The 12,160-nt window shown below is 50.4% G+C and overlaps 1 protein-coding gene across 3 annotated transcripts; it reads left to right on the forward strand.

The window, feature by feature from the left end:
- The first annotated feature begins 5,727 nt into the window (after window positions 1–5,727).
- On the forward strand, window positions 5,728–11,818 carry Fbxo27 (F-box protein 27). 3 transcript variants are annotated; one of them, XM_041653241.1, is made up of 6 exons: window positions 5,728–5,855; window positions 6,196–6,576; window positions 7,697–7,808; window positions 7,892–7,987; window positions 9,401–9,536; window positions 10,784–11,818. In XM_041653241.1, exons 2-6 carry the CDS (start codon window positions 6,222–6,224, stop codon window positions 10,925–10,927), a joined length of 843 nt encoding a protein of 280 aa, XP_041509175.1. In that variant the 5' UTR covers window positions 5,728–5,855; window positions 6,196–6,221; the 3' UTR covers window positions 10,928–11,818. The 3 variants fall into 3 exon arrangements, with proteins under 3 accessions (XP_041509175.1, XP_041509176.1, XP_041509174.1); XM_041653242.1 differs by lacking the exon at window positions 10,784–11,818 and adding an exon at window positions 10,656–10,750 and having other exon boundaries at window positions 5,782–5,997; XM_041653240.1 differs by having other exon boundaries at window positions 5,786–5,997.
- The last annotated feature ends 342 nt before the right edge of the window (window positions 11,819–12,160 follow it).

Genomic DNA, 12,160 nt, shown 5'->3' on the forward strand with positions numbered 1-12,160 from the left:
CCCTAACATGGTCCCTTGTCATCTCCTGCTTCTGTTTCAGTTCCTCTGGTGATGACTTCCTCTTTAAAGTCTGTCACTGACCATCAAGGGACTTCTCTGGGGAAAAAAAAACGACTTTGAGCACAGTCATGATTCTCAAGGGCCTCTGTGATTATGGAATGTTTTAAAATATCTCTTCATGCTGGGCGGTGGTGGCGCACGCCTTTAATCCCAGCACTTGGGAGGCAGAGACAGGCGGATCTCTGTGAGTTCGAGACCAGCCTGGTCTACAAGAGCTAGTTCCAGGACAGGCTCCAAAACCACAGAAAAACCCTGTCTGGAAAAACCAAATAAATAAATAAATAAATAAATAAATAAAATAAAAAATAAAATATCTCTTCATTTTGGGGCCCGAAGACTCAGCAGTTAAGACTGAGTGTTGCTCTTGCAGAGCTTGGTTTCCAGCTCACAGCCACCTGCAACTCCAGCTTCAAGAACTCTGACTCCCTCTTCTGGCCTCTGCAGGCACTGCACTCACCTGCACATACCCATACAGAGAGTAAAAATAAATCTTTTGGGGGAAACATGGGAAGGATATGGCCTCACTAGGTATTCATAGCTGTCTTGAAACTCACCAAGTAGACCAGGCTGCCTTGAACCCATAGAATCTGTCTACCCCGCCTCTGCTTCTCAAGTGCTGTGATTGTTTAATAATAGGTTTATTATTAAACTTCATTATTAAAAACAACTTTAACTTATTTTTAAATGTTGCAAATAAAAAATCACCACATTTTGAAATTAACCAGACCAACTCTTTAAAAAAATATTTTCATTGTAACAAACATTGAGAAAATACTATGTCAGCAATTCATATGTATCAGTAATGTTATAATAACTGTACTATTTTGTCTGAACTATTCCCAATGTTGTTTCATTTTTGGTCTTTTTTGAGGCAGGCTCTCACTGCTTATTTACCATCCTGCCTCTCCCTTTCTAGTCTAAAATTATAAGCACGGGCAGCTGTACTCATCTTGTTTCAGACTGTGGAATCCCTCCAGGCCTTCTGGACCACAGACTGATTCAAAGATAGTAGAGAGTTTAAAATGTTGCAAATCCAGACCTGATTATCTTGTGTTGTAATACGAGTGGCAAGGCTGCGTCCCCAGCACCCTGGCTGCCTGGCTAGCTTATGCCCCGAAATAACAACACACAAATTGTTTTCATTTAAACACTGCTTGACCCATTAACTCTAGCCTTTACAGGCTAATTCTCACATCCCGATCAACCCATCTCTAATAATCTGAGTAGCATCAGTTTTACCGGGAAAGATTCTAGCCTACGTCCATCCTGGGTCGGCGCGTCTACCGGGGAGAGGGGAGCATGGCGTCTCTCTGAGCTCACTTCCTCTTTCTCCCAGCATTCTGTTCTGTTTACTCCTCCCACCTATGTTTTAACCTATGAGGCCAAGCAGTTTCTTTATTACTTAACCAATGACCTTCCTTCATCAATCTTGAACCAATCTTTAACCTCCATTGCCATTTATGGCCACCCAGGTGTGTGACCTATCATCTTTGTGACTCTTAGGTAAATATTTAGGGATGTAAAACTAGCTTCCACTAACCCAAAGGCCGAGACGTCGGGCAGCACCTGAGGCCTGTGACTGAGACTCACTTTCCTGGACTCTACTTACCTAATGTATCCATCAAGATATTTTAGGGGTGTCTTGATTTATGGTTTCCTTTGTTCTCTGCTTTTTTAGTTTTTCGAGACAGGGTTTCTCTGTGTAGCCCCAGCTGTCCTGGAACTAGCTCTGTAGACCAGGTTGGACTTGAACTCACAAAGACCCACCTGCCTCTGCCTCCCAAGTGCTGGAATTAAAGGTGTGTACCGCCACTGCCCAGCTTCTTTTGTTCTCATTTATAAAACTTCATGGAAGATCTGGCAAGACAAAGCCAGGCGAATCTTGATGAGTTTGAGGCCAGCCTGGTTTACAGAGCAATTTCCAGGACAGCCAGGGCTACACAGAGAAGTCAACCAACCATCCAACAAACAAACAAAAACTTCACGGATCTCTCATGGTATCAGAACACGCATTTATGCAAAGCCTGGATCTGAATCTGTGTCCCCAGTCAGGGACACTCGAATTTGGCTCCAGAATAAACAGTGAGAAGTGTTTTTGAATTGACTAAATTGTGTACTGGTTTGTTTTGTTTTTGAGACAGGGTCTCATGAAGCCCAATGTGCCTTGGAACTCCCTCCATAGCCAGCCAAGGACAGTCCTGAACCTGTGATCCCACTGCCTCCACCGCCCCAGAGCTGGGATTACAGGCACACACGACCACGCCCATGGGGTGCTGGAGAAGGATCCCAGGCCTTCTTGCATGCCTGGCAAGTACTCTCCCATTTCCGGCACCTACATGGCAGTTCACAACTGTCTAAAACTCCAGTTCCAGGGGATCCAACACCCTCTTCTGGCCTCTGCAGGTGCTAGGCATGCACACAGTGCATGGACAGACATGCAGGTAAAACATAACATACAGAAAAAATAAACCCCAGCACGTGGGAGGCAGTGGCAGGCGATTTCTGAGTTCTGAGTTCAGGGCCAGCCAGACCAGGTCTACAAAGCAAGTTCCAGGACAGCTAGGGCTCCATAGGGAAACCCTGTCTTAAAAAACAAAAACAAACAAATTAACTAATTAACCTCAAAAATGAAGTAATTTTTTTTTTGTTTTGGTTTTTCGAGGCAGGGTTTCTCTGTGGTTTTGGAGCCTGTCCTGGAACTAGCTCTTGTCGACCAGGCTGGTCTCGAACTCAAAAAATGAAGTAATTTAAGAGAGAGAGAGACTGCTAGTTTGGGCCGAGCTCTGTAGTAAGCTCTATGCGCCAAACCAAATGGGTCACTAAGGCTAAGGTTCCAAGACACCAAATTGAAAGTCACTTTCTTTAAATCTGGTGAGGAACCATAGGCCAGATCCCCAGTAGGCCTGTGTGAGCCAGAAGTCTCCTCTGCATTTTCATTCCAAGGAAAGCCATTGTGAACCCGCCGGTCTGTTTTCTGTCCTCTTGGCTGCGTTCCCCAGCCTCTTCCATCTCTCTGCTCAGCCCCTCGGACATCCTCTCTGCATTGTTGAGTGAGGTGTCACTGGGCTCTAGAGTTGGAAATAAAAGCCAATGAAGATCTGTACACTAGATCTGTCAGGATGGTGGCTTTCTACACATTCTCTCTGAGACGTGGAATAGGGGAAACTGAGTCAGCTATTTAGCCAAGACCTTTTGTGGGTGTGAATTCCCGAACTACACTCCCCACCAAGTTCTGGAAATTTCCCAAAGGGCCCTAGGCTGCTGCTTCTTTTTTTCCCACTCTTCGTTTTGGTTCTTGTTTCATTTCATCTTTCTAAAAAAGACACTATGTAGCCCAGGTTGGCCTGAAACTCTCATGTGCTCCAGAAAGGTTGAAGCCAACATCCTCCTGCCTCATCCTCTGATGGGATTGCAGGTGTGAGTCACCATACCCGGCTCTACCCATTATGTTCTCAACTCTGTATATTTCTTTTCTCCAGAAGAGAACCCAGGAAATAATTGCAGAAGTAACAAGGACTGTTTCTGAGAAGAGAACTGGGAAATTAGAAAGGGAAACTGGCCAGTGTTTACACTTTGCTACTATTTGTTTTATTTTATACAAAAAATTTAAGATTTTTCTTTTGACATAGGATCTCACTATGTAGCCTTGGCTGCCCTGGAACTCATTTTATAGACCAGGCTGGCCTCAGACTCATAGGGATCCACTTGCTTCTGCCTCCTGAGTTCTGGGATTAAAAAGCCCTGAGTCATCACAACTAGCTAAAATTTGTTTTGTGAGTGCAGTGCCTGAAGAGGCCAAAAGAGGGCGTCAGATCCCCAAGAGCTGGACTCACAGGTAGTTCTAAGCCCTTAGAGATGGACATGGGTGCTGGGAATTGAACTGCAGTCTTCTGCAAGAGCTGTACATGCTCTTAACGCCTGAGCCAGCTCTCTACCCACCTGCTCTTTAAAGATGGGGTTTCATGGAGCCTGAACTGGCCTTGAATTACATATTTACAGCAGTGGATGAATTTGAACTTCTGACCCTCACGCTTCGACCTCCAAAGTGTTGGCATTGCCGATGTACACCACCACAGCTGGGCCATGAAGTTGCCTTCCCTACACCCTGGACATGGCATGAAAAGTACTGCATTGTTATGAACAGGAAGTCTCATGTCTGACCTTTGCCTCAAACAGCCCAAGGAGAAAGAGTGGGTGGAAGCAGAGAAAAAAACAGCCTGGCAGGAGGTTAGCTGTTCAAACTGAGTGGTCGATACACTGATCTTCTCTTAAATGCCTTTGAATGTCTCAAGGGGAAAGTGTTTCTTGACGATGGACGCACAAAGATTGGTGGGAATAGATGGGTGGGTGAAGGTGCTTGCTGCCAAGCCTAAAGACCGGAGTACAAGCCCCAGGTCCCACAAAAGCATGGAGAAGAGAATCAGCTCCCACAAGCCATCAGGGGCCTCCACAAGTTTGTGTTTGGGGTACAGTGAGACCACAAAACTAGACTGGTATCCTGGAGGTCAGCAGGGTGGAGCCTTTGAGGTGGCACAAGCTGTTTGGGTTGGCCGAGCACTGGAAGCCCTTGACAAGGTAGTTGTCCTTTGGGAGGATTAAAGGAGTCTCTTGGTGGTCTAAGTGGGGCTCCTGGTTATCTTCTGTTTAGGACATTGTCACCAGCACGGCCACTTTGGACATAACAATGTTGCCATGAACACACACACAGACACACAGGCTGTCTATTGTGTCTACTTATTTTGTTGGTCATGCCTCTCCCTCCACAAAGCAAGCTCAGTGTGTGCAGGAAGCCAGGTTCAGTTTTATTTATTGACATTCACTAGGGAGCACATGACTCATATATATCTGCATACATCTGCATTCCACAGAGCTGATAGACTGATGGGAAGAAGAGATTCTGCTAGCAGGGTCTGGGGCGCTTGCCTCGAGCTCCCCAGCCTTCCAGAGGCAGAGGTTCAGAGTCAACGCTCACTCTGCTACAAAGTGAGCTCCAGGACAGCATGGGCCCTACCTGGGACTCAGCTGCAAACCAGGGCTGGCGTGGTGACTTTGGCTGTTCTTCCAAGAGGAGCTGGGTTCTATGCATTCACATAGGAGCTCACAGGCACCCAAGTCCAGGGTGTCCCGATGACGTCCCCGCTAGCCTCCCCAGGCACCAGGCACAAAAGTGGCAGAGACGTAACTGCAGGCAAAACACCCATACAAATACAAAAAAATGAAAAGGAATTTTTAAAAAGCCGGTCATACATGCCTTTAGTTCCAGTACTCCTGAAGCAGAGGCAGGCAGATCTCTCTGTGAGTTTGCCACAGTGAGTTCCAGGCCAGCCAGGCCTACAAAGCGAGACACTGTCTCAAAGGAAAAAAACCATCTGCACCTACTAGCTGGGCGGTCACTTCTCGAGGACACTTGGCCTCTGCGAGCCTCAGCGTTCTCTCCTGTGATGTGAGGGCAGAGATGCACTAACTTGGCAAAGGGAAACAGAAAACTTTATCTGATGCTTTCGGTTGGGGGGGGGGGGTTATTTTCGTCCTCTAAAGCCTGCCTTTTCCTGTAAATCACGAATGATTATGTTTGACATTAAAGGTGACTGGCTCAAGGCGTTTAGGGGTGGAGCCTCCCACTAGGAAGCCTAGCCAAAATAATAGTTATTGCCAGATGCCAGATGCCAGGCATCTACTGCGGATTTAGGGTCATTCCAAGTGGAGGATTGTTGCAGGCTCGCTAGAACTACCCCAGAGCCCCGGCACAGTCTGTGTCATCAGTTGGATTCCCACGGTTCCTCAGCAGGAAGGAGGTGGGGTCTGGAAGGGCTGGGACTTTAGGAAATGAGAGACCGGCGAGTCTCAGAGAGGTCCCACCTGGCAACAACGGCGGCGTTAGCAGGGCTAGGGCTATGCGGTCCTCCAGGCCGCGGAGGGGAGCTGGCAGGGGTGCTGGTGAGCGTCAGCGGGCTCGGATGGGGCGGCAGCTGCGGGGTGGGGGTAGGCTTGGGGACAGCGAGGCGGCGAGGGGACGTGGGAGGCAGCGGATGGCTTTGGGGCGTCTCGGGGCGCGCGGCTGCAAAGCAGGGCAGCAGAAGCTGCGCGTCGCGGAGGCTTCTGGTCACTGACATCTGACCCCCTCCTCTCCTGCAGTCCCAACCAGGCGGGGCGCGGGGACCATGGGTTCCTGGACTTCCAGGGCCCGGGTCCCCACGCCGGAGCTCAATCCCCGGGAGACGCTGGACCTGAGCCGTCTGCCCCCGGAGCTGCTCCTGCTGGTGCTGAGCCACGTGCCCCCGCGTGCACTGCTGCTGCACTGTCGCCGGGTGTGCCGTGCCTGGCGTGCCCTGGTGGACGGCCAGGCCCTGTGGCTCATGGTGCTGGCCCGGGACCGCAGCGCTGCCGGCCGCGCCCTGTTGACGCTAGCCCGCCGCTGCCTGCCCCCGGCCCGCGAAGACAGGCCCTGTCCGCTGGCTCAGTTCTGCTTGCGAGGACCGCTCGGACGTAACCTCATCAGCAACCCCTGCGGTCAAGGTGAGGAGACCCGAAAGTGCTGCTAGGGCGGGGCCAAGAGAGAACCGTTGCGCAAGGTGAATGGCGGGGCCACGAGGAAGCCAATGGGCGGGGCCACGAGAGAATCCACCGGAAGTGATGAAGGGCGGAGTCACAAGATAATCGATGGGCGGGCATGAGAGGGCGGCTCCACGAAGGATAGGATGAGGAGCGGAGTCACAGGATAACTGTGGATGGGGTGAGGGCGTGGTCATAAGGGAACCAATGGGAAAGGATGGGGGCGGGATCACAGTGGGCCAGGTGGGGGAGTACGCAGGGCAGGGCCCCAAGAGAACCTATAGGAGGTGCGGAGGAGTGAGCCACAAGGGTACCAGTGAAAGGGGCTAGGGCGGAGTCACAAGATATGTAATGGGCGGGGCCTAAGGGACAGGTAGGGCAAGAAAGCAGAGGGAGGGGCTAGAAGTGAGGTCACACTTGACCCAGTTAGAGTGACTGGAAGGATCTGACCAACCATAAGGGAGCTTGGGAGGGGAGCGAACTCCTTATCCTGGGAGCCAATGATGAGCAATTAAAATTGGTACATAAATATATTTTGTTTGACTTTTGCATTTATTAAATGTATTTTTATTAACGTATATGTGTACTTGTTGGAGGTCAAAAGAAAAACATTTCCACTGGAATTGGGAGCTGGGAATGTATTTTAGGTCCTCTGGCAACTCCTACCTTTGAATGTTTTTAGTAGGTTTTGTTGTTGTTATTTGTGGGCTGGACAGATGGCGGTTAAGAGTACTGGTTGTCCCTCTGCAGGACCTGAATTCAGTTCTTAACACTCACCTGGAGGCTCACAACCATTTGTAACTCCAGGAGTCCAAGAGAGGTCCCACTTCCTCTTCTGGCCTCTGTTTTGGGCTCCCGAGGTACCAAGCATATACATGGTACACAGACATACATTTTTAACTTCTTAAAATTATTGTAGTGTGTACGAAAGGGCTCAACTCAAGGGTCACAGCACAGGTAGTCATAGGCCAAGCTTGTGCAGTCATGAATTCTTAATCCATTTCAGACTGTGACTGATGGGGGGCGCTTGAATTTGACACCAGTCCTAATGCCTCAGTTTCCCTGGTTCTGCTTTACTTTACAGAAGGCCTGCGCAAGTGGATGGTGCAGCATGGCGGGGATGGCTGGGTGGTGGAGAAGAACATGAAGCCTGTGCCTGGAGCCCCCTCGCAGACCTGCTTCGTGACTTCCTTCAGGTAGAAGCCCCATACCCCAAGGGCCAGAGCCCTCATTGAGAAAGGCCTGCCTGTTCTCATGATCTCTCTCTCCCCCTTCCTAGTTGGTGTCGCAAGAAGCAGGTCGTGGACCTGGAGGAGAAGGGTCTGTGGCCAGAGCTGCTGGACAGTGGCGGTGTGGAGATTGCGGTCTCTGACTGGTGAGTCTGGGAACAGCAAGAGTCATTCGCTAAACCCTGGGGTCCCATGGCACACTCTTGTAATCCCAGTAGTTGGGACAATGAAGCAAAAGGACCGTGGTCAATCCCAGGGTGGCACAGGTGAACTTAAGACCAGCATAGGCTAAATAACAACACCTTGTCTAATAAATAAATAACAACAACCAAAAAGACCTGAAATAAAATGAGTTCACATGAAACACAGCTAGGGCCTTGTAAGTGTGAAAGTGTGGGTACCCTTGTGGAGCCCTGATCACATGGCCTCTTTCCCAGGGGTCAAGTGTTACCAGCCTGATAATCCTGTGTCTCAAGATGCCTGGAACAGGGCCAACTCCCTGTACACAATTTTTATTGGTGCTTCATGGAATGCCTGACCAATTGACTGCTTGCCCACGTGGTTAACCACAGCCCCTGAGTGAAGTGACATTCACAGGCAGCTCTAAATTGCCTTATGGATCTTTCTAAGGTGGCAGCTCTCACCCACGCCTAGCCATGGCAGGACTAACCTTTATCCTGTCTGGTGGACTGTTTGGTAGGTCTGGAGTCTCCAACAAAGACACAACCCAGGGCCTCGTGCGTGCCAGGAGACGCCTCCAACACTAAGCCATGTGTACCAGGTCTCTTTTTTAGTTTAATTTTGAGGCGCAGTCTCACCAAGGTGCCCAGGCTGGTCTTAGCCTCAGTAACAACTGGAATTACTCGCCTAAGTCAGCAGGCGCATCTCATAAGATCTGGACTCAGAGCAGATTCCATATGTGTGCCTTTGGTGGAGGGGAGAGGCCAGCCTAGTAGCATTCCTTAAGAGTGGTCCACCTGCCTCTGCCTGTCCTACGCTGGGGTTAGAAGCTTAGATCACTCTTTCTAGCTTTTCGGCTTTTTTTTTTCTTCTGAGACAGGGTCTCCCTATGTACCCCTGGCTGACCTGGAGTTCTCTGTAGGCCAGGCTGGCCTCAAACTCACAGAGATCCACTTACTTCTGCATCCAGAGAGTTTAAATCTGTGTGCCAACATATCTGGCAACACCCGGCTTTTTTTGGTGGGGGGGAGGGGGTTCATGACAGGGTTTCTCCATGTAGCCCTGGCTATCTTGAAACTTGCTGTGTAAACCAGGCTAGCCTTATACTTGAAAATCTGCCTGCCTCTGCCTCCCAAGTGCTGGGATTAAAGGCAAATGCTGGGATTAAGGGCACGCAACACCACCGCCTGGTTTAACACCCAGCTCTTCCATGATTTCTGGGGTTCAAACCCAGGTCCTCAGCCCCCTGTGGCAAGCACTTTCCTGATTTAGCCGTCTTGCCAGCCCCCAAAGACCCCTTTGAGGAACTTAATTTGTACCCACAGGGAGGCCAGCTACCCCAAAAAGAGGTGACACATTCAGACCTCCCCTTCCCACAGGTGGGGAGCTCGACACGACAGTGGCTGTAGGTATCGTCTCCTTGTTAAGCTTCTTGATGCTCACCAGAACGTCCTAGATAAGTTCTCGGCTGTGCCAGACCCCATTGAACAATGGAACAACAATATCTACCTGCAGGTGAGCCTCTGCCCAAAGACGAGCCGCTCACTGGGTGGGGAAAGGGGTGGTGGGGACTGGGATGGTCCCATCGCGACAGTTGGAGCTGCATGACCAGTTGCAGTCATTTTACAGTCTCTCGTCTTTGTGTTTTAGTGTGTGTGTGTGGGGGGGGGTGGCTATGCCTGTCTGTGTCCTTGATATGTGGAAGGCAGAGAGATGGATGTCATATGTCTTTCTAGAATCCTCCACCTTAGTTTTTGAGACACTATCACTCACTGAACGAGGAGTTCATTGATTGGCTAGCTGACTGGCTGACAAGCTGGAGCCGCCTGTCTACCCCCGGCACTAGAATCATAGCTAATGCCAGCACAGCCAGCATGGACGTGGGTGCTGGGGATCTGAACTCAGATCCCTTATGCTTGTGTACCAGGCCCTTTATCAACGGAACCATTTCCCTAGCCCTGCCCTGGCAGGACGTGGAGAAAGCTGGGCTGGGCAGGTCTGGCTGAAGTGTCTCTTGGCCCAACAATAGCTCTCAGACCGTGACATGAGCTGAAGAGCCGGCTGGTGGCGGTGGGTGACCATGACAACCAGCAGTCTGCAGGCCTGGGGCAGCCATGATGTGAAGAATCCCCTCCATGAGATCTCTGGGCCAGTTTACACTGAGACTCCTCACATCATGGCTGCCCCAGGGCAGGCAGACTTCTTCTATGGCGGTTAGGGGGCCAGGAGACATAAGCTTCAGGCACTTGGCCTGTTCTGATCTATTTGGGAGGTCACTCAATAAGCCCACTCAAGGTCACTTCTGTAACTCTCTTTTTGAGACATGGCCTTATGTAGCCCAGGCTGGCCTCAAACTCACTATGTAGCTGAGGCTAGCCTTGTGCTCCTCCCGTATCTCAAATGCTGGGAATAATGGCCGATGTGCACAGCCACACCTAGAATTTCTGCCACGTTCTTGCTGATAAAACCTCTTTTATTTGGTTGGGTTTTTGTTTGTTTCTTTTTGTTACTGTTTCTTGCTATATAACCCAACTGTCCAGGACCCCACTGTGCAGCCTAGGCCATCCTCTAACTTTCCATCCTCCTGCCTCAGTCACCCATGATGACAGGGGCTTGTCACACACCTACCCTTAGATTCCACCTGTTAATGAGAGCATGGCAAGATTTCAGAAGAAGAGGACTAGGCAGTGACATGGCCGCCATCTGGGAAAGCGCTGTGGCCAGGACTGTGACACAGACTGATTGTCTCCTTCTGCCTCCAGGTCAGCCATGTGTTCTCCAACATCAGGAGGGGTGTCCGTTTTGTGTCTTTCGAACACTGGGGCCAGGACACACAGTTCTGGGCTGGCCACTATGGGGCCAGAGTGACCAACTCCAGCGTGATTGTACAAGTCTGTCAGTCCTAGTCAAAGGCCACCACCATTTTGACAAGACAGCCTGACTGTGCCTTCCAGGAGCTGGGGCTGCTGACTGGAATCCTTCACGAATCAAGCGCTCAAACCTTCCTGGCACATGTCACTCTGGGATCAGTGGGGGCTCCTGCTTGGCCACGCTCAGAGTCTCGAACACTGGAGTCCTCCATCAGCTCTGCCCACTGCTGCTGCTTGTAGAGCGGGGGGTGCCGGGCGCATGCTCGTCTCAAGGAGGTCACAAGCTGCCTCTGTTTCAGTCTGCTTGGGTAGAGCGGGGTGCTAGGCGCATGCTCGTCTCAAGGAGGTCACAAGCTGCTCTGTTTCGGTTCAGTCTCTCTCTGCCCTGTCCTCAGTACTGATCCCCAGCCCTTTTCTGAGGCAGGGTCTCGGGTATCCCAGATGAAAACCAAGGATGACGTTAGCCTCCTGTCCTTGTCAATCAGTGCTGGGAGTGCAGGTATGCACCAGGACCTCCCAGGCTGGTGCGGTGCTGGGGCGAGCAGGGGCTTAGTGCAAGCCAAGTGTATATTCTACCAACCAAGAAGCATCCCCAGCATTGCCTCCTTGTCCCTCTGTTTCTGCCTCAGGGACTTTCGTTGTCCCTTCACTGATGCCCTCCGCTCGTGTCTGAACTTAACAGCTAGCAAAATTCCAACTCCCGTGTGAACCCAGGCGCACATGGCTACACCCAGATCTTCTCATTGAAGGGGGTATCTGCCCACAGATTGTCCCCCCAAACAATGAGGAAGGGCCTAGAGCCCCAGCCCTGATCCTCAGGGACCTCTGTAATTGTGTAATATTTAAAGTTATTTATCATTTTCTCAAACAGTGAGAGAATAATATACTGGCAATATATGCCTGCCAACTGCACTGTAATAAATTGATTATTTTACCTAAACTGGTTCATATTTTTTTCTTTGTTGTGGTCTTTTTTATGCTTTGTTCTGTTGTTATTGCTGTTTTGAGACATGGTCTCACTATGTAGCCCTAGCTAGCCTGGAACTCACTGTGTAGGTCAGCCTGGCCTCAGCTGCGTTCACCTGCCTCTGCTGCGTATGTGTGTGTGTGTGTGTGTGTGTGTGTGTGTGTGTGTGTGTGTGTGTGTGTGTACGTGTGTGGTGTGTGTGTGTGTGTGTGGTGTGTATGTGTGTGTGTGGTGTATATGTGTGTATGTGTGCGTGTGCATGCCCATGAGCACGCATGCTTTCTGTGCTTGGTGGAGGTGCA

Source organism: Microtus oregoni, unplaced genomic scaffold, assembly GCF_018167655.1.
Source record: "Microtus oregoni isolate MIOR12 unplaced genomic scaffold, Mior012 000006F_ref0000085, whole genome shotgun sequence".
NCBI classification, from domain to species: domain Eukaryota; kingdom Metazoa; phylum Chordata; class Mammalia; order Rodentia; family Cricetidae; genus Microtus; species Microtus oregoni.

What these genes read in the sequence shown, in the direction of transcription:
- Fbxo27 (XM_041653240.1), top strand. Translation starts at nt 5,955, where the DNA reads ATGCGGTCCTCCAGGCCGCGGAGGGGAGCTGGCAGGGGTGCTG. An exon ending in GGGAGCTGGCAGGGGTGCTG is followed by an intron (nt 5,998 to 6,195) that starts GTGAGCGTCAGC and finishes CCTCTCCTGCAG; the next exon opens with TCCCAACCAGGCGGGGCGCG. An exon ending in ACAACAATATCTACCTGCAG is followed by an intron (nt 9,537 to 10,783) that starts GTGAGCCTCTGC and finishes TTCTGCCTCCAG; the next exon opens with GTCAGCCATGTGTTCTCCAA.